Raw genomic sequence first — 24,334 nt, 5'->3', positions numbered from 1 at the left:
GGTCTCCCTGGTCCTAGTCAGCACTCTAACCACTAATGTGTCCGCACTGTGAAAATTGGCACATCTATTAAAAGTAATTCCCATTTTGAAACGTTAGAATAAAACAAAGCCTTCCCTTTCCTGACTTTTTGCAAGATCTCTAGACTTAGGATGAGGACCAGCTCTGGGGTTTTTGCCATCCTAGGCAAACTTTGACTTTTGCACACACACACACACACACCTCTGCAGCTGCAAAGTGTGGAGACCCAACTTTAACTTCAGCTGCACTGAAGGCTGCTCATCCATGAGGTCATAGGAACAGAGGAAGCTGCCTTCTACTGAGACAGACCCTTGGCCCATCTTTCTCAGTATCGTCTACCCAGACTGGCAGCGGCGTCTCCAAGGCTGCAGGTAGGAGTCTCTCCCAGCCCTATTTGGCGATGCTGCCAGGGAGGGAACTTGAAACCTTCTGCATGCAAGCAGGCAGGTGTTCTACCACTGAATTATGGCCTTATCCCCTAAGGGGAATCTCTTCCAGTGCTCACACATGTTGTCTCCTATTCAAATGCAAACCAGGGTGGACCCTGCTTAGCCGGTGCTTGCTACCCCAAGACTATCTCTCCTCCAAATGACCAGCCGGCACTGGATTGAGCCTCCAGTGGGAGAGAGTTCCCAGTCTTTTATGGGGGCAAAACCCTAACAGTTCAGAGAAGCCAAGACACCGCTGTGAATTCCAAAATCCAGCCTGATACCATTTCTGTCTGGAAAGAAAAGCTGAGGAAGGCCACTGAATTTCAAGCGAGGGAGGGCAGCTTATGAGACTAGCTGTTTATGGAGGGCTGAAGTGCAATGAAAGCTGTCTCTTTTGGGGTGCAGAAGTTACAAGCCCCTTTGGGGAGCCGGGGCAGTGCTTCAGGGGTGCAATACAAGAGGGGAGGGTAAGGATAACTGGCAGTGCTCTATTCTTCTGCTGTTGATGTGCCCCCCAAGGTCTGGTGCCCTAGACGACTGCCTATATCTGCCTACTGGATGGGCTAACCCTTTTCAGGATGGCTTTCAGGACCCCCTAGCATTTGCCCGTGAGCAGAAGCCCAATACACCAGGGATAACAGGGCATGTGTTTAAAAAGTGTGTGTGGGGGGGGAACATCTGATGGCAACTGACTTTTCTCCACCCCCCATTCCCCCCACAGTTTCCGGCCATTGTCTCGGATTCCTGCTTCGCTCTCGTACACAATGGCGACCATCCACCCAGAGCACAAGCTGACTCATTTCCTGTCCCGGCCACAATAGAATCGTTACCGTGAAGCCACCATGAGGAGAGATTAAAAAATATAGACAGATTCCCCATTTTAATTCTAAAGTTTCCAGAGCATCCGCTGGAGGCTGTAGGTGGCACCACAACCCTATTTCAACAGCACGGAAAAAGCAACTTCCTTTTGAACTTCTCTGGACTGTGTACACCATGCATTTTCTCTCCCCGCACCCAAAATGTGTGCATTCTCTCTTGGGGAGTGGCTGGTTCCTGCCCTGCCTTTTGCTCCAGGGTTTGGGGGAAGTGGGTCATTTGTGTTTCATGTGTGAGAATCCCTGCCCCTAGCAGCTTACAGTCAGCATTTCAGCAGAGGGAGGTGATTGCAATACAACGCATATTTGAGGTCCTGCAAACTCCGGCCTAGTCCTGGAGGGTTGCCCCCACCCCTATGATATTTGGCCAGGACATCTTTAACTTTTTTGCAGGCTAGAAATGCACTTGACCCCTTCAGTGCCCCCTGCCCAGACCCACTTTTCAGACTACGTACCCTGCTAACTTACCCCCGCTAACTGAGTAAAGAGACACCATTTAAAGTAGCAATTCTCTTGTATTTAGCAGGGGGAGAGCAACTGGCCCTATCTGTCCCCAGCGCAGCGCCTCTCCAGTGGCTGCTGCTGGTATCTGCCTTAGGTTTCTTTTTAGATTGTGAGCCCTCTGGGGACAGGGGGCCATCTTCTTTGTGTTTTTTTTTTATTTTTCTCTGTAAACCGCTTTGAGACTTTGGTTGAAGAACGTTATATCAATATCCATTGTCATATTAGTAGCACATACAGAAGGCAGGAAAGTGACCGGCTATGGATAATTTAAGGAGGACATTATTTGGGCCACACATCATAAGAACATAAGAAAAAGCCCTGCTGGATCAGGCCAAAGGCCCATCAAGTCCAGCGCCACACCAGTGGTCATCCAGGTGGATCTGGGAAAGCCTGTAAGTAGGGGGAATGGGCAATGCCCCTTCCTGTTGGTGGTCCCTAGCTACTGATGTTCAGGGGCATGCCCCCTCTAATCTAGGCTAGTAGCCACTGATAGCTCAATCCTCCATGAATTTGAAGAGTCCCCTTTTAAACCCGTCCCGATTAGTGGCCTTCACCACATCAGGTGGCAGTGAGTTCCACAGTTTAACTACACGTAGTGTCGAGAAGTGCTTCCTTTTTTCCTGTCCTGAATCGCCCAGCATTTAGCTTCAACGGAGAGGTCGTTTTCTCTGTCCACTTGTTACACACCCTGCAAACTTTCATGCCCCTCTATCATGTCCCCCTTTACCCATCTTTTTTTCTTAATGAAAAAGGCCCCAACGCTGTCGCCTTTCCTTGGAGGGCAGTGGCTCTGGCCCCCCTGACCATTTTGGCTGCCCTTCTCTGCACCTCTTTCCAGCTCTACAAGATCCTTCTCAAGGCACGGCACCTAGAACGGCACGCCGCCTTCCCAGTGTGGTTGCACCACAAACTTATAGTGAATTTGCCTTCTCTCCTTAAGAGGCGTGTTAATTGCATGCCATCGGTATCGAGGAAGCTGCTTTCTACTGAGTCCGACCCCGTGGTCTGTCGAGCTCAGTATTGTCTGCACGGACCGGCAGCATCTCCAGGGTTCCTGGGATTGCAATTGGGACCTCCTGCATGCAAAGCAGACGCTCTTCCAGGGTGAGCCTTGCCCCCACCCCCAGAATGTGAGTCTATCCCATCCACAGGAACGCCGCTGCTTTCTGCTGATTCTGACCCTTGGTCTATCGAGCTCAGTATTATGTCAACTCTGACCGGCAGCAGCTCTCCAGGACCCCAGTCTCCCCCCCCCCCGCCCGCCCTACTTGGAGATGCTGCCAGAGATTAGACTTGGGGCTGGCCGCTAAATGCAAAGCAAATGCTGTGCTTCTGAGTTATGGCCCTGTGCCTTTATGTCCCCTTATTTTCTAACAGTGAAACCCTGGACGCTGTGCATTGGTTGCCCAAGTGTATGAGCACCCTGCAAGACAAGCGTTGGGGGCAAACGTCAGCCAGCTCACGAGCATCTTTTGCCACCCCAAAAGAGGTAGGGGTGTGTGTGTGTGTTCGTTCCCCTTTGAAAGGCGTTGAAAGTGGGAGCTCCCAAACAGCAGCCGTGGCCAGTGGCTCGTGGCAGGGTGCCAGGTGCTGATCTCACCCAGGCAAGCCGCGGGCCGGGTGCCAGGGCCTGCTTTGACTCCTGGCGTCCTCCCCGGCAGGTGGCCCAGCTGAGAAACGGCTTTTCCCAACCTGCGGGCGACGCTGTCTCAAAAAGGTGGCGGCATGTCTGCCTGGCGGGCCCCTGCGGGTATAAAACAGACTCTTCCGGTTGGCTCAGAGCGCCGAGCGGCTCTCGAGTGGAATCTCCTGTTGGTTTTGCCTCGCTCTGTCTTCAAGGCTTATGCTGCTCGTTCCGACTTTCCCATGGGAAAATGAAGCCAGGCACAAAGCTACTATTACCGGGCAGCAGCGGACTCCCCACTCCTCCACAGTCCCCTGTAATTCATTCCAGAAGAAAATGAAAAAAGGGCAAGAGCAGAGACCAAACAAGACCCACCTCCCAGTGGAAAAAGAGATGTTACCTTTTCCAGAAGGAAGCCCCCAACTGTTCACCCCACCCCTCCTGTTTCTGTCCACTGTGCCCTGCAATATTTCACAGGGAAATTCCTCCAGAGTGAAACATAGGAACATAGGCAGCTGCCGTATACCGAGTCAGACCCTTGGTCTAGCTAGCTCAGTGTTGTCTTCACAGGCTGGCAGCGGCTTCTCCAAGGTTACAGTCAGGAGTCTCTCTCAGCCCTGTCTTGGAGATGCTGCCAGGGAGGGAACTTGGGGCCCCGATGCTCTTCCCAGAGCGGCCCCATTATCCCCTAAGGGGAAGATCTTCCAGTGCTCAAACATGTGGTCTCCTATTAGACCCTGCTTAGCAAAGGGGGCAATTCATGCTCTTCCACAAAACCAGCTCTCCTCTCCTCCCGCAAAAGAGCATTTCGGGGTTCCTCCCAGACAGGGGTGAAGAAATGTTGGTTCAGTTTTTCAGCCAGACAATGTATTTTATGCATCGAGCTAGGTTGGTCCGTTACTCATCTGGACTTCTTTAACTCGCCAGGCATCATCTTTCACTCGTCGCAGACCAGTGGGTTGCTGCAGCCCTGCAGCCAGGCAGAAGTTCACGGCCTGTGCGGCCTCCCCACTGCACAGTGATATCCCACAGAAGGGTTTTCTCCTCCCGATTTAGGCTGGACTCCTAGCAGGAACGGCCCATCCCCACCAGCCGGGTGAAGCCAAAGGAGGCACAGCTACTTCTCCTCCTCTCCCACCCCACCCAAGAGCTGCGCTGCCGGCAGGCTGGCTGTTCATCAGGTAGAGCTGCATGGCCCTTGGTCTCTCTAGCTCCGTATCCTCTGCCCTGACTTGCATCAGCTCCCTTGGGCTTGATATGGTGCTTTCCCAGCCCTACCCGAAGCGGCTGCCAGGAATGGAAGCTGGAACCTTCTGCGTGTGCAGTCCTTCCCCTAGGGGAGGCCGTTGTCGAATGAGGCAATTCTTGCTTTGTGGGCGGAAGATGCTAGGTTCAGTTCTGAGCACCTCCCCTCCCGTTTGTTTTTAAGGTAGCAGGGACTGAGAAGCTGGCAGCCAAGCCGGGGATGCAAAACGGGGAGAGACAGGCCATGGTTCTTACTCAAGGTGACCGCCGTGTGTGTTGAAACACAAGGTCTGACCCCATCTCTCCAAAAGCCGATTTCACTGCTCTGTTTTTGCCGGGCTGGTTGGAACTGACAAAGCCCCTTTCGGACCGACCACGAAAAGGCCCTGCCGGCTTCCCCCAGCCGCAAGGCTCCCTTCCGAGCCTGGAACCGAAATGACTCGACGGCGATCTGTGGTCTTCCGCACTGTCTACCTCGTGGCGGTTTCCATGTGCCTTTTTTAAGCCTGGGAGTTCACGGCCCTTGTAAGTGGCTTACATAAAGTGGCACTCGCCCGCCTAATCCTGAACCCAAGATGCCTGTAGGCACAGAGGAGTGCAAAAGGGACAGACGAGGGTTGCGATTCCCTCCCTGGGTTTAAATTTCCACCTGCCTCAGCCTCCTCGCCCCCCAAGGGAATGCTTGAACTCTGTTAGATGTGAATACAAATGCGAGGAATATTTACATGCTGCTTGACAACCCAAAGTCCCCAAAGTGGTTTAAAGGTAAAGTGTGCCCTCCGTGGCGCCCACAGAGCCCTGTGGTTGTCTTCGGTAGGAGGGGTTGACCATGGCCTCCTCCCGCCGCAGTATGAGATGATGAGGATGCCTTTCAGCATCTCTCCTATATTGCTGCTGCCCGATAGAGGTGTTCCCCATATTCTGGGAAACCTACCAGCAGGGACTCGAACCGGCAGCCTCTGGCTTGCTAGTCAAGTCGTTTCCCACTGCGCCATTAGGTGGCTGCTAAAGCAGTTTACATAGATGTAAATATTGTGAATGGCCCAGGGACTTGTTTTGCATGGGGCGATATAGAAATGTACTAAATAATAAATAAATACATCAATGTATTGATGTGTCCCTGGCATCCCCAGATAGGGCTGAGAGAGACTGCTGCCAGTCTGTGTAGACAATACCAAGGCAGATGGGCCAAGGGTCTGACTCAGTATGTGGCTGCATCCTATGTTCCTATGAGCCCAGGAGAGATGGGGTGATGTCTGGCTGATCAGGTGGAGTCTGGTAGGCGGTGGAACTGAGTGTGATGCTGTGCAGATGGGGACTTGAACAAATATCATGGGGCAGGGCATTCCGCTGGCAATTCTTTAGGCAAAGGAGGCAGGATTTCATTCCTAAGGAGGAAACGGTGACCGTCATGGTTACTGATTCCCTGCTTTGTCTAAACAAGAACTGCTGACCCAGAGTCATAGCCATGTCTCTCGGGCTGGCGTGTGAACAGTCTGCAAGTCCTAGTACATAAACTGTGATTTAGCCAAAGACCCTCAAACTCGCTCTGTTTTTTGTTTTTAAAAGGGACCATGACCGCTAGGGCATCTCCGTGCATGGGTTTGAAGAAGAGAGGGGCAATTCCTTGAAATAATCTCATGGCAGGCTTCCAGGAAAGGAACTCCTCCATCCCCTTGTGCTGAGTGGTGCAGAGGCGGTGGGGGGGGAGCTGCTTCTAGGGGTTGTGTGGGTGACAGCAGCTTTTGAGGAGGAATCGCCAGTAATAGCGACTCTGGCTCAGAAAACAGTTAGCGTCCCAGCTCTTCAAATGCCAGCACCACGGTGCCTCCTCCGAGCAGGGGTTCCCGTTACCTGTGTTAAAACAGATCAAATTGAGTAATTGCGTTTTAAATATTATGATTGCTGCTCAAGATAAATATGCTGAAAGGCAACGTGGGTGTCTGCAGAACTTTGCATAAAGTGCACGGAAAACATATGCTGTTCTGGATGCTTTCTCTCTTCTCTCTCCTTTGCAAAATACGTTGGGTTTTTGAGAGAGAGAGAGAGAGAGAGAGAGAGAGAGAGAGGCTGCTAACTGAACCAAGAGGCACCTTTTTAACGTGGGGATTCTCTTTCTTGAGCAGGGGGAGAGCAACTGGCCCTATTCGTCCCCAGCACAGCACCCCTCCAGTAGCTGTTGTCGTTGGTGTCTATCTTATGTTCCTTTTTTAGATTGTGAGCCCTTTGGAGACAGGAGGCCATCTCTGTTTGTTTGTTTGTTTATATCTCTGTAAACCGCTTTGGGAACTTGGGTTGAAAAGTGGTACATAAATATCCGTCGTATCTGTCAGTTTCCCCCTACAGTGCTAATAACAACAGTCCTTGAGAGCAGGGCTAAGAAGGCAGGGTTCTCAAACATGGGTCCTGAGATGTCGTTGGCATGGAGGAGAGCCAGTCTTCTGGTCACAAGCATTAACTTGTCCCCTTTGCTAAGCAGGGTCTGCCCTGGTTTGCATTTGAATGGGAGACTACATGTGTCAGCACTGTAAGATATTCCCCTCCAGGGATGGGGCCGCACTGGGAAGAGCATCTACAGGTTGCAAGTTCCCTCCCAGGCAGCATCTCTCCAAGATAGGCCTGGGAGAGATTCCTGCCTGTAATCTTGGAGAAGCCGCTGCCAGCCTGTGTAGACAATCCGGAGCTAGATGGACCAATGGCAGGTTAAAAATAGTGTCAAAACATATTTCTAAAAACACATTGCCATTGCCTTTTCAAAAGACGACGGATCTTTTCTCGGAGGAAGGCAACAGAAAATAGGGACTCTCCCTCCTAAATGGGGATGGCTCAACACACTGTTAGCCCCACTGTTCCTTCAAATATTTCCTTTTTCCAAATTGTGGGAAACGAACGCCCCGTGGGGGAAACAACTCAGGCCTTCACGCTGGACTGAAAGTTACTGCTGCGTGCGGAAGATCTCTCCCGGCTTTGCCTTGGGAAAAGAACAATGTCCACCCTCTGCAGAGACGCCTTTCTTGACTCCATTCTGCCTCTCCTCCTGTTTAGGGGGGTCTTCCCCCTGCCCCCCCAAATGGAATCAACACAGCCTTCTCCCTGCCTGGAAACTAGGAATCTGGTTCCTCTTTTCTCTAGTGCCATCCATGAAGAAGCAAAGCATTCTCTCTCACCCCTCCCTCCCTGCCCTCCTCCACCCACTGATCCCATCTGGCCCCACTGAGCCAAGAGAATAGGGACGGGGTGGTTGGTTGGTGGGGCATGCTGCAAAAGGTGCAAAGGGCTGAATGGTGAAGCAGTGCCCGGTTTTTCTTGACTAAATTTGGATACTTCCCAGGGGCGTAGCCAGAGGAGCACTTAGGTGAGCTGGGATATAAATGTAAAAATAATAATAATAATTTTGGAGCCTGGACCTAAAGGCCTTTGGAGGCCCCCCCCCCCCCCCCGGCGCAAATTAAGCATCACCATCATGCTCCTCTCGGGCGACTACACCACCCAGGACAGACTAAAGAGGTTTTGGGGGCCAGATGATAAGGACTGCAAACTGCTTCGCGCGAAGTGTGCTTTTGATCAGGTAGCTCCAGATATAGGTCTGAAGTGAGTGGGAAGTTGAAGCTCTGTGTTTAAAATCAAGTAAAAGGTGAAGTGTGCCGTCAAGGCGCTGTCGACTCCTGGCGCCTACAGAGCCCTGTGGTTGTCTTGGGTAGAATCCAGGAGAGGCTGACCATTGCCGCCTCCCTCGCAGTGTGAGATGATGCCTTTCAGCATCTTTCTGTAGCGCTGCTGCCCAATATCAGTGTTTCCAGAAGTCTAGGGAAACACCAGCGGGGATTCGAACCGGCAACCTTCTGCTTGCTAGTCAAGCAACCTCCTTTTTTTTTTTTTGCAAGAAAAACGAAGAGTGTTCTTGGCTTGGCTTTGCAAACTCTTTGCAAAAAAACCCAGCCTTTTTTCTTTTTCCCCCTTTTTTTTTGGGGGGGGGGGAGACGGCGTGCCTCCAGTTCTTGCGTGGACCGGGGCGCGCATCAGCCGCCAGGCAGAAGTTCCAGCCCGAGGGAGCATCCTCTCGGCCTGGCTGCTGCCGCAACCTCTTGGAATGCTGCCTGCTGCCCCCAGTCGCCGCCTCCTCCTCGTGCTCTTCTCTTTGCAAAGAAACACCTGCAGGAGTCCAGGGCGGCGGGTGCGTGGGCGGGTGAGGCCCGCGGGGGGCCCCCAGAACTCACGCCCCCCCACCCAGCATCAGCTCCCCGAACTACAACTCCCAGCATCCTTGCCGGCGGTGGTGACCTGGCCCCAGCTGATCCGCAAAGTCTGCTGGCTGGACTGGAGAAGGCAGGCAGGGAGGGCGAGCGAGCGGGCGGGCAGGCGGAGGCTGCTGCTGGCTGCGTGCCCCCCACCACCCCCAGCCCGCCCGTGAGCCCCCCTGCCGCTGGGAAGCAAGCAGCCTCCTTTGCTCCTCTCTCGCTTTGGCTTGCAAGACCCTCCTCGCCTTCTTGTAAAGGACAAATGTTGCTGGACATGCTGCTGCTGCTGCCGCCGCCGCCTCGCTCAGCCTGAGCAGGATTAGTAGCCGGGCTCGCCCAGTACGCACGGAGGGGCCGCCGCCGGCCCGGGCCCGGCATTGCTCTCGCCCGCTCACTGCACCCCAGAGAATCCCCGCCGCCGCCGCCGCCGCCCGCTTCCCCGATGCCGAGGCATGGATAAAGCGGCGGCCGCAGCAGCAGCCGCCGCCGCCCCGCCGCCGAGGATGGTGGAGAAGAGAGCCGGGGCCGCCGCCGCCGCCGCCCCCCAGCGCGACCCCCGCCACGGCCGGGACGGCTGCGCCCTGCAGCAGTGCCGGCAGCTGCAGGACCTGATCGACATCTCGCTCTCCAGCCTGCGGGGGCTCCGCACCAAGTGCGCCGCCTCCAACGACCTCACGCAGCAGGAGATCCGCACCTTGGAGGTAGGCGCACCGGGGGGGGGGCACCCCATACCCCCCCCCACGCCCTGCGAGCGGAAGTCTGTCTCTGCGGGAGCTCAGAATCGCCCCCCCTCCCCCGCCCAGCAAAACAATGGCCGCAAAGAGTTCCTTGGAATATCATCCTGGAAAGGCTTCCTCTTCCTATATGGGGGTCTCTCTGGTCTGTCCCCGCCTTCCTGGCTTGCATATCTGTCAGTTTCTCTAGGCTTCCCTTCTCTGCACGCCTGCCCACCCTTCTCTCCTTTTAAACCTTCCCATCCTTCTTTCCTTCCATCCATCCATCCATCCTTCCTCTCTCTCCATCCTTCTTGCAGCGCTTTCCTCCTTCTATCCATCTTTCCTTCCCTCCAGGCCTCTATCCTGTCCTGTCTTGCTCTGTAGCCTTCCTTCCCTGCCTCTCTCTGTCTGTCTGTCTGTCCATGTTTCTCAGCCGCTCTCCAGCCAAAGCCCTGGGCCAGCGGCGTCCAGCCAAAGGGCCATGCCCATCACGGCATCTGCAGGGCGAAACCTTCTGGGCACCTTCCGGCGGAAAAAGGGCCCGTGGTCCTGCTCTTGTGTGTGGAGGTCCCCTGTCTTTTGATGCCCTGGTGGGCTACATGGGCCGGTTTGACATGGGCCAGTTTCTCTCGCTCTCGCCTTGTGAATGTTGTAGTGTGCCTGGAAGAGGTCGTAACTGTGGTGAGACAAGGAAAGATGACCTGCTTTCTTCTTGTTCTTGATTTTTTTTTGCAATAGGATTTTATTGAGGTGTATCTAGGGTAATCTCTCCATTTCCTCCCCTTTACTCATTATGGCTTATTTAAGGCATTGTACTGCCCTGCTTTTCCACAAACACCCCCCCCCAACCTTCAGGGGGCTTACGAAATCCTCGCAAACCGACACAAAATTCCAATAATCCAATAAACCCCCAAACCCCGAGTAAAACAGCTGCAACCCAGGATTTTACATGGGGCTAAAATGTGAGCAATTTGGCAGAATATTGGGGAGGGCCTTTCTCTTCCTGAAAAAAGGACTGGGAGCAGATCACACCCTCCCCACGGTAAGAGAAGGAAGTCTGCAGTCTGCAATATTGGGGGGGGCAACCCTGGTTGTTTCTGAAGGGAGGGGCAAATCAGACCGCCTCTTATAGTGATGGTTTGGGATGGCAGATGATGGCATGTATGACCGGTTACAGAGACTGCTTTCTTTGGGGGGGTGGGTGGATTGGCTGTCATGTCTTGCGGTGTGTGTGTGTGTGTGTGTGTGTGTGTGTGTGTGTGTACATACTTACTGACCTTTAGAAGTTGATTCCTGGACCCCAAGCCCCTCACTCCAAAGAGGAAAGGAAAGGAAGCATAATTCCAACAGATATGAGCTCCTTGCATTTAGCATCCCTCCACGCGTACAGGTGTGTTGAAGAAAAACCAGAGCAAAGCACTGCCCCTTCAGGCCGGGGGGCCTAGAGACCTAGAGGCCAGGCAGGTGGCTGGCGAGTTCTGCGGCCCGGCTTAGCCACTCCCCTCGCCGCTGAAAGATCCATGCAGGTTCCCTCTTCTTCACTCTCTACTTCGAGGTGAAGCTAGGTTTCTGATCTCCCCTGGGAGCAGTGCCCAGCAATCTGGCTCACGTATTCATCCTGGTTAACAAACGTGGGGTGCTTTTGGCGGGGGGGGGCAATTCTGCGATTTGACATGATAAGAGTGCAAATAGACAGATCACTGCTCAGCCTATAAGGAGGTCAAAGGGGGAGGATTTTGGGCCCCAACCCAGAGGTGCATGCACAATAATCCAGATCTATGCAAAATCAGCCCACTCAAATGATACGGCCCTCTCCTTGGGAAGGCCTCAACGGATGCCAAGCAAGGCCAGAAGAGTGTGGTGGGAACTGGCGGCAGCCTCATCAAAGAGTGTCCTCTGTTCCATGTACCCCCCTGTTGGATTCTCTGGCCTGCACCCTTAGGCACTCCGCCTTGCTGCTGGGACTCACTCCTCCCTTTGCAGGGGGCCTTGGCAAGTTGCCCTCCATGCAGTGTCCCCTCCAACAAGGTCAGTCTTGTCTACACTGACTGGCAGCGGCTTCTCCAAGGCGGCAGGCAGAGAAGGCTTTTTCCCAGCCCTACCTGGAGACACCGCCAGGGTCCTTCTGCATGCAAAACCGATGCTCTGGCACTGAGCTACAGTTCCTTCCCCCCTGCCCTCCGGAGTTTTCAAACCGATGTTTCTGAGCAACCTCAGAGTTCCCCAGAACGCTGACTTGGCCAGGGTCCAGGGAGATTTCGTAGCAGACCAACAGAAAGTGCCCCGGAGCAGAACCCCGACACCTTTGGCCTTCTGGCCAACTCTTCTGCTCTGAAAGTGATCTCGGTATGACGGAGACCTCTTCCGCCTGGTTCCACAGAATGAGGAACAGAAAAGCCACTGTGGAACGCTCACAAGTGGAATGACGGGTCAGCCAGCCGCGGGGAACGCCTGTAGCTCACTCCTCAGAGAGCAAAACCCACAAAGATTACATCGTCATCCTCATCCGAAGTTGGGTTCGGCCCTCGGAAACTCATGCTGCAATCGCCAACAAAGCGGTTTCCAAGATGGAGTAGCTCCCTACTGTGTTGCTGCGGAAAAACTCCGAGAGAGAAGACCTCTGCAGAAACAGCCTAAACGTCCCTCTCCCCTGCTTGTACAGTCACCCCCAGCGAGTTAGACTGCCTTGGAACATGGAAGTTCCATTTCCTGCCTCAGAGGAGCCCTGCAGAATCCATTGGACCAAAAGTCCATGGACCAAATATCCATCTTGTGCAGAATACTGTTTCCCACAAATGCCCAACCTTGATGCTTCTGGGAAGCCTATAAGCAAGGCCTGAAGGTGTATACTGCTGTTGCCTCCCAACACCTGGAACTCAGAGGTATACTGCCTCTCAGTGTGGAGGCTTCACATAGCTATCGTGTCACGCTCTACGGTTCGGAAGCTTCTGCTGGCCCAGAACGCTGCTGGCAAGGATGCTTGTGGGTGCAAGACGCTTCATGAGTGTTGCATCCATCCTGCGTCAGCTTTGTTGGCTACTGGTCAGCTTCCAGGCTAGATTCAAGGTGCTGGTCTTGACCTTTAAAGCTCTACACGGCTTGGGTACCTGCCGGACTGCATTCGCCTATATGAACCTGCCATGGCCCCGCCACTGACAAAGATCTGCTTGGCAGGGACTAGAGACAGGGGCTTTTCGCTGGTGGCCCCTCGACTTCGGAACGCCCTCCTCAAAGAGCTTCAACCTACTCCCTCCCTCAGTGTTTTTAAGAAGCCTCTTTGGAAAGATGTGTTTTTAGTGCTGTTTAATGTCCCATCTCTGATTACATCTGGGAGGTTCTTTAATTTTTACAATTCTCAATTTTTAGCTTTTTCAGTAACCAATGTTTTAACTTAATTAGCTTCATTTTATTAGTTTTATTTTACATGGTTTCTCTTTTGTGAGCCGCCTTGAGCAGTAGTAGACTGGAGGGGCGGGGCATACTTCTTTTCAATAAATGATAATAAATTAAGAGCTTGAGTCGCGGCCAACCTTCTCCTCCTAAAAGCCGTCTCAGCCGGCAGTACTTGCCACATCTTGTGACCTTTCCGTGGGTGCAGTGACCTCCTGGGCCTTTGCAAAACCAGACTTCCTTCCCCACTGAGTGTAAAATCACCGGCAAAATTCCCGCACCTCAATGGAAGGTTGATAGGCCTGCTCTAGCCAGATAAAATCGCTTCGCGGCTGGGCTCTTTACTTACGGAGACATTCACTGTGCACAGTGTTGGGGCGGAAGTGGTTGTGTGTGTCGCCTGGAGATGCATCTTCCTTGACGGGACTCATTAGTGCCCTCCTGCCGGCTTGAAGACGGGTAGAAGATCTCATCTCAGAATGGAAATCCCCACGTAGGTTTTGCGGGTTTTTTTGGCTTGTATTGCACCATTTTTCTGCACTCACTTGAAGTAATGCACAGGACAAGTGGCTGGGTTGCAAAACCGATAGCAAATCGGGGCAGTCCTTTTTGGATGACTCAGCGTTGCCTGACTTGGACTGGCAGCAGCTCTGCAGGGTTCCGGGCAGCCCTGCCTATAGTCGCTGCCAGGGATCGAACCCGGGACCATCGGCCTGCAAGTCCGACGGTGGACGAGTGTCAGGACGTCCTGAAGCCAGTGGCAGGGAATGCCCACTGAAACGCCCTGGTTCCTTCCAAAGGGCCATAGGGATGCATGGCATTTCCAAATGGCCATTCAGAATTTATTTCGGGGCCTTCCACGATGCTTTGAAAGGAGCCGGTGCATTTCAGTGGGCATTCCTTCTCAGTTCTAGGACATGCCCCTAGAGTCTACATGACCAGATGTGTGGTGTCAGCCTAGTGGAATAGGAGCCAAGGAAACTGCCATATACTCTTGGTCTCTGGAGATGTGGTAACGTACTGTATGCTTTGGTAGTTTGTTGGTTCAATTAAAAAAAATCTTGTCCTAAAAAAAAAAAAAAAAATCTTCTCCTATCTGGAGATGTCAGATGTTAGTTAACTCTAACTGGGAACCTCCTGCATGCAAGCAGGCCAATGCTCTTCCCAGAGCAGCCTCATCTCCTCAGGGGAATCTCTTCCGGTGCTCACACCCCACGCCGTCTCCCATTCAAATGCAAACCAGGGCGGACCCTGCTTAGCAAAATGCACCACCCAGGCTTGCTGCCACAAGACCGGCTCTCCTCCTGTCTTGTGGCAGGAGGATTTCAAGTGCCTGGACACTTTCAATGGAAGCAAAGAAGAGTGACAGGTGTTTCGGCAGCGGGCTTGCCCTAAGGATCCGGGAGGCTGCCGAAACGAGCTCAGCTGCTTCGGATCCCTGGCAGCTCCGTTGGTGCCTCTCTCTCATCCCATCCCGTCCTGGTGTTAGTGAGAGTTGCGCTGCCTGCAGGCTGGCTGTTCACCAGGTAGAGTTGTGTGGGCTCTACCTGATGCATGGCTAGCCTGCAGGCAGCGCAGCTCTCATTTGCGTAGGGGTGGGATGGGAGAAACGGGCGCAGTTGGGCTGCTGGGAGCCAGAGACAGCTTGCTTCGTTCAGTGTCTCCCCCCCCCCCCGCCCCCGCCGTGACTTGTTAGGATAAGCCAGGACTACGTTGCCTCCGCTTAGCCACCCAGTGGTGCAGCGGGGAAATAACTTGACTAGCAAGCCAGAGGTTGCTGGTTCGAATCCCCACTGGTATATTTCCCAGACTATGGCAAACGCCTCTATCGGGCAGCAGAGATATAGGAAAGATGCCGAAAGGCATCATCACATACTGCACGGGAGGAGGCAATGGTCAACCCTTCCTGTATTCTACCAAAGACCAACCACAGGGCTCTGTGGTCACCAGATCGAGTCGGTGTCAATCTGTGATCAACACCGACTCGACGGCACACTCTACCTTTACGTTGTGCTTAGTCTGTGGTGCCATGCATGCCTATTTGCGAAGTGGAACCTGTGGGACATACTTTCGGGGTCAATATGCATTGGCTCAGGCTGGTCTCCGTGCTCCCCAACCTCTTACAGTGTTTACTTGGGAGTAGGTCCCACTCAGTGCAATGGCACTTGACACCCTCGAAGGTTTGCCTTGGATCGCTGCCGATCCAGATAGCTCTCGATCATGCTTGAGTTACAGTGAGGGTTGCCAGATCTCCAGGGTTGGGTTGGCGTCTCCAAGTATATGCTGATGGGATCCGAGCTGTTGGTGACGGACCAGGAGAGGGATCTTGGGGTCGTGGTTGACAGCTCGTTGAAAGGGTCGACTCAATGTGCGGCAGCTGTAAAAAAGCCAATTCCATGCTAGGGATCATTAGGAAGGGGATTGAAAATAAAACGGCTAACATTATAATGCCCTTATACAAAACTATGGTGCGACCACACTTGGAGGACTGCATACAGGGAGCCATATGGTTGGTTGGTTTATTTCTGTTTGTTTAAACCACTTTGGGGACTTTGGATGAGAAGTGGTTTATAAATATTCGCCCTATTCGTATGCTTCAAGACCTGCTTAAGTCTGAGTTGGGAATCCTAGCGACAGCGGCTGTCGGGAATCCAACCCCGTAGGTTGTGAAATTAAGCCTCGTTGGAAACATTATCAGGTTTTATTAAAAATAATAACAATAATAATAAATAAACTGGCCAGTTTAATGTACAGCAGGGAGAGAAGAGCCTTCGGTGACGGGCATGTGAATGCCCTTTACCTGGAGTCGGAGATTAGTTTGTATTTATCCTGAGGCTCATCTTGCATGGTGATCGTGTTTGCCATGGGCTGGAGTGATTCTGTGCTCCTTTGTAGTTCTTGTGTGTGCACTTTAGTGCCCCCCCGTGAAGGTGAACCACCAAAGCACGCCGGGCATAGGGAAAGGATTGCTTCCCAATAAACTCCCCCGTGAACCATTTCTCTCCTGTGTCAGACAGTTGGTATGCTGCTGGATCATACGGTATTAGCATTGTTTAACGGAGGCAGAAGAACCCAGCCGCTTTCCAAAAAAAGCAGAGTCTGGGTGCCTGGAATCCAGTTGAGCGGAATGTCGGGGTAGCCTTCTGGTTTGTCCTTTCGGAAGGCTGAAGCTTTTGTTTTCATAAGCGGATTCCTCTCTGCTTCTTTCAAAAAGGAAACGTGCTTGACCAGATTGGAAAGCAGGAATAATAATAAAATTAAATCAAGCAGGAATCAAAAAAAGTCGCCACGAGGTGGCCAGTGGTGATCACAGTCGCTTTTGGGCAACTCTAGCATTGCCGAACGTTAGTGGTTTGTTTACTGATTTTTCATGTTTATAGCCCATGCTTCCTTCAAGGTTTATCCTCACCACAACCCAGCGAGGTAGGTTAGGCCGAGAGATAAGCCACTGGCCCAGAATCGCCCAGTGAGTTTCATGGCTCAATGGAGATTTTAACTAGGGTCTCTCTGGTCTCTCTTGGAGATGCCCGGGAGGGAACTTGGAACCTTCTGCATGCAAGCATGCAGGTCCTCTTCCCAGAGCGGGCTCATTATCCCCCAAGGGGGATATCTTACAGTGCTCACATGTAGTCTCCCTTTCAAATGCAAACCAGAGTGGACCCTGCTTAGCAAAGGGGACAAGTCATGCTTGCTGCCACCAGACCAGCTCTCCTCGTTATGCTGGTTGCCTTTTGACTTGTCGGTTACAGTAGTGTTCCCATTGTATCATCACTGCATTTAGATGAATTTGCTTTTTTATTGTAGGTTGCTGTGAGTCTTAGTGTGGTAAATCAGAATATTGTTGTTGTTGTGCATTTAAAATATGTATATACCACTCTTCAACCATAAATTCTCAGAGCAGCTTACATAGCAAAAGGTATCAGAAAAGGGGTTCCCCATTCCAGAAGGGCAGCGATGAGGGTCTGAAGTGGGACAGTTGCTAACTCCTCCCCTGCCAAAGAGAGCCGCCATTTTGAAAGGTGCCTCTTGGCCCCGTCAGCAAGGCTGGTTCCCCAACCTGAGTGCCCCTAGAAGGGCCTGAAGCTGGCTCCCCGTCCCCCAAGGGGCTCCCTCCCAGTCTAAAAAGGGAGGCCCGAGGGAGACCCCCACCACACCCCCTCAGAGGGACTCCATGCTGGCCTGGAGAGGGGCTGTGTTGCCCACCCCCCCTCGCTGAACATGAGGCAGCCGCCATTTTGAGAAGGCGGCCCCCCTTGGCCCAGTGGGCAGCGGTGCCTTCCGTGAAACTATCCCGTGGCCGATCATTGTGAGGGAGCCGCCATTTTAAGCAGGGGCCGCTTAACAAGGCTGACCTTTGCCTGAGGGGGCTGCTCATCAATTATGCATGGAGCACCTGCCTGCCGGGCTTTTCCCTCACACACATTCCCGGAGCCCTTGCCAGAGCGAAAGCCAAGCAAAAGTTGGGTCTCTGCCCCCGAGGGGCTCCCAGTTCGAAAACAGACGCCAAGGAGATCCCAGCAACGGCCGCTGGAGAGACGCTCCTTTGGGAGCCCCTGGAAGAGCTGCTGCTCTACAGGTATGGAGGCATTAGAAGCGCATGTCAGGCTCTCCTCCTGCAGTGAAACGCCTGAGAATTGTCAAGGGGAGCACACCGCATGCCTGGGAGACGGGGGAGATTGATCAGGCGGGTTCTGCACAGCCTTGGGCGTGGTGCTGATAATATTCCAAAAACATCAAAACCATCCAAATCCCTCTGCCACGAGATGTGGCGACAGCCAGCAACCTGAACGGCTTGAAGAGGGGTTTGGATAACTGCATGGAGGAGAGAGGTCTATCGACGGCTACTAGTCGGAGGGCTACAGGCCACCTCCAGCCTCCAAGGCAGGATGCCTCTGAGTACCAGTTGCAGGGGAGTCACAGCAGGAGAGAGGGCATGCCCCTCAACTCCTGCCTGTGGCTTCCAGTGGCATCTGGTGGGCCATTGTGTGAAACAGGATGCTGGACTAGATGGGCCTGTCTTGGGTCTGATCCAGCCGGGCTGTTCTGATGTACTTTGAAGTGCATCCTGGGATGAAACATTCAGGTGAAACCTGCCTATTCAGGTGGACATTCTCACTGGAGAACCTTCAGACGAGTGTCTAAAAGACCAGGGAGTCCAGTGCTCTCTCCAAGGCATGCACATGTGCACACACACACTTTTTTGATGTCGGCCCAGTTAATTTTAGATCCCGCTCAGGTTGAATCAGGAAGGTCCCGCTCTGAATGCACATGGTGCGCACACTCTGCCTGGATCCTGCTGCCCAGAATCTCATTCTTCCTCCAGACGGGGGGAAAAATTAGAGAGAGCATTGCCAGGGACCCTTCTCGGGGGCTTTCTTGCGCCCGCCACCTGCAGAGGGCCTGGGTCTGTCTCCTGGCCCTTCGAGAAACGCCAACCCCCTCGCCTCTCCCTTTCTCTCTTCCCAGCCAGTGAATTTATTTCAGCCTGATTAGGCAACAGTTGTGGTTGGTTTTTTTCTTTTTTCTTTTTCTTTTTTAAAAAAGAGAAGTCCTTCATGAGAGCAGCAGATGGTGTGCGCTGAGCGCATAGCAAAGCGCCTGCTGCTCTCAAATACATGCTCCGTCTCCTGATGGAGGGGAGCGAATGCAGACACTTCCTGTTTTCCTCCAACTAAATGGAGAGGGGGAGAGGGGCTTGTTGAGAACTGGTCCCTGTGTGTTGTTGTTGTTGTTGCCGCTGCCAGACCGTGCTCCGAGAGAGAGCATTAAGCCTGGATGCACAGAGGAGAGGAAAAGGAGGTTACCCCAGGGAGCCTTGTGATCATGTGCAAGCAAGGCTGGCCTTTTGGTCCTAAAAATAGACACTGCACCCTCCCCTTCGGCTGCCTCATTGGCCTCTCTTCTCCCCCCGCCCGCCCCACGCCCCACCATTCCTGTGGGGGGTAGAGAAGCAAATGAGTTCGCCTGGGGCGGAGCACAACCCATCTTCGGAAGCCCGGGGGGGGCGGTCATCGCTAGACCCTGCCCATGCCTCAGCTCTTCTCTCTCCTTCGGAAACGCTCATCCACGATGCCCAAACAGTCACAACGGTTCGGCAGTCCAGAGGTGGAGCTGTGTGTGTGGGGCTCCGGCTGCCGAAACGGCAGTGGTGCAGCATCCGCTGGGGGTTGGGAAAATGTGTGTGTGTGGTGGGGGGCAGCGTTCCAAGACCATCCAGTCCAGCCTCCTGTTTTCCACGGTGGCCCCCACCAGATGCCAGAACTTAGCTTTCTTCTCCTTCCTTCCTTCCTTCCTTCCTTCCTTCCTTCTTTAATGAAAGCTGAAATCCGGGTGAATCTGGGTGGGCTAAGCAATCTGGGTGAGATGCTTAAAATCCGGGTGAAACCTGGAATTTCGGGGGTGTGTGGCAACTTTAATTTGGAGGTATCCGACGTCTGAGCCTGGAGGTGGCTTATAGCCATCAGGACTTAATAGCCCCTGATAAACCTGTTCTCCCTGAGTGTGTTTAAGATGCTTTTAAAATAACCCAAGCTGGTGGCCATCACTACATCCAGAGAATTCCACAGGTTAATTATGTGCTGTGTGAAGAAGTCCTTCCTTTTGTCTGTCCTAAACCCTCAGAACAACCCTGTGAGGCGGGCAGGGTTGCCAACTCTACAAGTGTGGCCAGGAGTCTCTAGGAATCGCCCTCCATCTCCTGGAACTTCAGGGACTCCTGGAAGCCAGATTGAACCCGGGACCTTCTATATGCAAAGCATCTGTCCCACTAGACAGCCATGGGCCCCGTGGAAGACACACGTGGCTGTGTGTGGCTTTCGGCGGTCGCCAGGCGTGTTGTTTCAGCACAGACAAAGAACTGGAGCGGTTTTTATTTTTAACTGGCATCCAAAGTGCTCAAGTGGCTTCCTGGCACCCCTGTCTGTTTGGCTCACTGGGCCAGCGCTTTGCAAAAGGCAGCATTAGGAACCAGTGGCAAATGCGTGAAGCGATGAGATTTCTTGGATCCTTAGGTCTCCTCAGCCGAAGGCAGGGAGTGGTCGTTAGTGATGGCTGGTGGTGCAGCGGGGCTGGTAGGTTTCCCACATGACAGGAAACACCTCTATCAGGCAGCAGCGATCTAGGAAGATGCTGAAAAGCATCATCTCATACTGCGTGGGAGATGGCCATGGTCAACCCCTCCTGTATTCTACCAAAGAAAAACCACAGGGCTCTGTGGGCACCAGGAGTTGACACCGACTCGACGGCACACTTTACCTCCATTCAAGCAAGACCACACTTGTGGGCCTCTCTTTGGATGTGATTTCCCCCCCTGCCATGGGGTCATGGCTGTTACAAACCTGCCTTTGGTGCTCAGGGCTGGACCTGTCTTTTCCTGGGCTTGTCTTCCCAAGGTTGAAGAGTGAGAAACAAAAAGGCAATTAGTACTACTCAGACAGGATAAGAAATATGCACCCGTATAATGATTACTGTCTAAAGTGGAATGCACCGGAGTAAATATTGTGATAACAGTTACTCCAGTGCATATTTCCTTAGCATTTCATTGTGATGGATCCACTCAGTGTGAATTATAACAATTTACAATGTGGGGAAATAAACACTCTGCAATTGACAGCGAGTCTGTAGAAATGAGCAGAGGGTGGTGGTGGTGGGGATCCGTTGCATTTAATGTACTTTTAAAGTTTTCATAAATGCCAAGTAAGAAATTGTAAGGTATTTTCATTTCCTAATGCAAATAGGCTTCTCGCAAGGGAACTGTTTTTGTTAAACTCTTTGTCTTTCCTTGTATATTTGATTGCTAGATTTCTGTTCCGCCGTTCACAAAGCTCATCCCAAGGCGGTTTGCAAAATTTCAAATATGATATAAGTTTGTGTGTGTGTGTGTTTATGTGTGTGTGTACACCCACACACAGAGTTTTATTCTATTTTCAGAATCCTTTTTTAAGGGTTATAGATACGGATTGTTGTAATGCTATTTTAAAGCATGACATAGTTTAGGACCTCAGCACGTCAGAATCCGACCCTGCATGTGTGCACTGACTCACCCCCCACTTCTAAAAAAGAAAAAAGAAAGCCGGGGGCAGAAGGGTGTCTTGCCAGCTCACCTCGCCTCACGGAAGAGCCGCCCGGCCCTCCAGCGGGGCTCACAAAAGTTCATGCTTCTCTGGGGGGAAATTCATGCACGTAGGAAACTAGTGAGCCAGGGGAAAGACATCTGCAGTCTCCGGTTGGATGCTGGCCGTAGAGCTCTTTTTCCCTTCTCCAGGCTCCTGCGGGAGATTTATGCCCCTGCCAAAATGCATCGGGGGGCTCCCCAGCCCACACGACGGACCTCTCGAGGTTCTCGAGGTGCCGTGGTGACACGGTTTGGGGTTGGCTTTGCTCGCGTTCTCTGCACGGCCACAGCTGGGAGGAGGGGAGTGAGCCACCCTCAGGAAGCAGGATGGGACGTCTCTCTCCGCTTGCGACCTGTTGCCTCTTGGTGAGCAGTTCAGACTTGGAGGAAATGTCTCCCCTCTCCGTGCACTGGAGCGCACTGGAGCGGCTGACCAGCACCAGGCTGTGACAATTCATTGTGACTCTGCGTACGCCTTCCACGGGCCCAGCTTGGGCTGAGGGTTAAATCCTGAGCGAGGCCCGCGTAGGCCGCCAAGCTCCCGCCGGTAACTCCTGCCTTCATTGGTTCCTGCGGGCGCATTAGTGCACATGCGTGCCCAAGCCACGCCCCCTGCCTCCGTGTAAGATGCAGGGGGCGTGGTCTGTGCCGGGACAAGGCTGTTGTTAGCCCTGTTGCAAAGTTTCCCCTCCTCAGTCAGTTGAATCGCTTGAGTGGGAGCTCCTTTCTTGGCCTTGCGTTCAGTGATGAACTGCTTGAATGCAGGTCAATGAATGGGTGGGGGGATTGAATGAACGGGTGGGGGGATTCAGCAACATGGCAAATGGCCTCGTCCCAGTTAGGGCCAAGATGCTCGTCCCCACCAGTGTTCCCTCTAGTTCTTCTCATCTGTGTGCGGAATGAGTTGTGTTCTGGGCGGCCGTATCGAGTGTCGAGGCGCGGTGTGCACGCATGTGCATTCAGAATGGGGCTATCCCGACTCAACCAACTGGTGAGTGCGCGCATGTGCGCACGCCTTGGAGGGAACAACACTGGTCTCCACACCCCTGTGCGTAGGGTACATGCAGGTCGATAGGAACAGAGGTTCAGCCTTATACTGAGTCAAACCACTGGTCCATTTCGCTCAGCGTTGTCTACACCGACTGGCAGCAGCTCTCCAAGGCTTTGGGTGGCCCTACCTGGAGGTGCTGCCAAGGAGTGAATTTGGGACCTCCTGCATGCAAGAATTCCGATGCTCGGCCAGCCCCATCCTCTAAGGGCGGTATCTTACAGCCCTTGTGTGTCGTCAGCCATCCCAATGCAAACTAGGATGGACCCTGCTTTGCCAAGACCATATGTGCTCTCCATGGCAAGATCAGCTCCTCTCCCCTAATACTTGGATGCGATTCCTACACACTCTAGGTGAGCAGCAAATGATGAATCTGTTTTGTGTGTTGTGTCAGGGAGGGGCCATAACTCAGTACATTATTTGCATGCAGAAGGGGCCCCAGCTTCAGTCCCTGCCAGATGGAAAAGATAGTTTTCAATCTCAGGTGCTGTTGCTGGTCAGTGTAGGACCATCCTGAGCCAGATAGACCAAGGGTCAGACTCCGTATAAGGCAGCTTCCTATGAATTAATTGAGCATGGTCTTCTTAAGAAAAAGCCAGCCTCTCATCACCTCCTCTTTCCTTGGACTAGGAGAACCGCCCAGGAACTGGGATGTTAATATACTTATTTAGTTACAACAACATAAAGATTCAACACACAATGCAGGGGTGTTAGAAGTGGGATAGCTTCACACAGACCAGTGCAAGAAATGTGCCACCGATGCCTTTTGCATCTGGTGACCTGGGCTCGGTGGAAGAGAGTGGATTTTTGTAGGACCAGAATGTTGGTCAGATCAGGAGATTGCAGTTCCTTGTGTGTGCTGGAAGTTGGCTCCTCTCGGTCCCTGCAATTACAGTGTGCATGGTGCAATGCCTTAGTGCAACCCTGAACCAGCCCCGTCTTCGGGTCTGACAGGATGGTGGTGGTAGAGAGAGGAAGGAAATTTCCCCCCCAAGGATTTATTTTTGCACAATTGCCATTTGTTTCAGACTGGTGTGTTCTGCAAAACTGCTGTGAGTCTCGGGGAAGAAGGCAGATTCCTGGAAGCCGCGGTTGGCACTCCCTTCATGAGCGAGGTTGGGACAGTTTGTGTAATACTGTGGAGAAAGACTCGTATGGTGTAGCCTTTCCTGGGCTGTGCCATTTGTGGTTGTCGGTGGGGTTGCAGAATGACCCGGTCTGAATGCTCCCCCCCATGTCGAACGATTCCTCCACATTAGGGCTTTCCAGGGTTTCAGACAGGGGGCTTCACCCAGCCCTGATTGGAGATGCTGGAATTTGAACCTGGGACCTTGTGCATACGAATGAGGGGTCATTTTGCTAAACGGTGTCCCCCTCCGAATCGTTTGCTTGACGGCTCCTGCTTCAGTGATATCAATGGACTTGGCTCTCATAAAACCCTGGTTTGAACGGGAAGATTTTTCAGCTGGTCTGTGCATCTCCCTTGGCGTTTGGTGGCCTCCTGCGCCTGACCTGTGTGCAGTTTGTGGCTGCCCATCCCTGTCCACAAATGGATCTTTTCCAACCGCTCTTTTAAAAAAAACCGAAGCGATCTCCTTTCAGTCGTCTCGGACCACGTCTTTATGGCAAGGCCGATGAATTATTCATGGCCACCCGGACCCACGAGAGCACTTACCTTGATGCAGCGGAGAGTGCTTAAAGATGATGGAGCGGTTTGTAAAAGCGGCTGCGGGAAAGCCTGGCCTCCTCAGGGGCCACGTGGAGGTGATGCACGCCAGCAGGGTTGCCCATGCTGCTGGTCTGCAGGGTGGGAAGCAAACCTGGTGTTGGGATCTGGGGTGTGGGGGCAGCGTAGAAGGTGAGGAACAGAGGCCGCTGCCAAATACTGAGTCAGACCCTTGGTCCATCTAGCTCAGTGTTGTTTACCCAGACTGGCAGCGACTTCTCCAAAGTTGCAGGCAGGAATCTCTCCTATCCCTATCTAGGAGATGCTGCCAGGGAAGGGACTTGGAACCTTCTATTCTTCCCAGAGTGGCTCCATCCCCTGAGGGGAATCTCTTACGTTGCTCATATCACATGTAGTCTCCCATTCAAATACAATCAGGGCGGACCCTTCTTAGCTAAGGAGACA

The 24,334-nt window shown here is 52.9% G+C and overlaps 1 protein-coding gene across 1 annotated transcript in view; it reads left to right on the top strand.

Annotated features, from left to right (window-relative positions):
* The first annotated feature begins 9,048 nt into the window (after window positions 1-9,048).
* The window catches only part of KSR1 (kinase suppressor of ras 1), a 72,385-nt gene continuing 57,099 nt past the window's right edge, over window positions 9,049-24,334 (top strand). Inside the window, exon 1 of the mRNA XM_053275248.1 lies at window positions 9,049-9,637. Coding sequence (XP_053131223.1) covers window positions 9,389-9,637 — 249 coding nt within the window. The 5' untranslated portion in view covers window positions 9,049-9,388. The remainder of the gene's footprint in view (window positions 9,638-24,334) is intronic.

Source organism: Hemicordylus capensis, chromosome 12 (assembly GCF_027244095.1).
Source record: "Hemicordylus capensis ecotype Gifberg chromosome 12, rHemCap1.1.pri, whole genome shotgun sequence".
NCBI classification, from domain to species: domain Eukaryota; kingdom Metazoa; phylum Chordata; class Lepidosauria; order Squamata; family Cordylidae; genus Hemicordylus; species Hemicordylus capensis.
The sequence above is the reverse complement of the archived record's forward strand: the minus strand, read 5'-3'. Positions and strand labels throughout refer to the sequence as shown.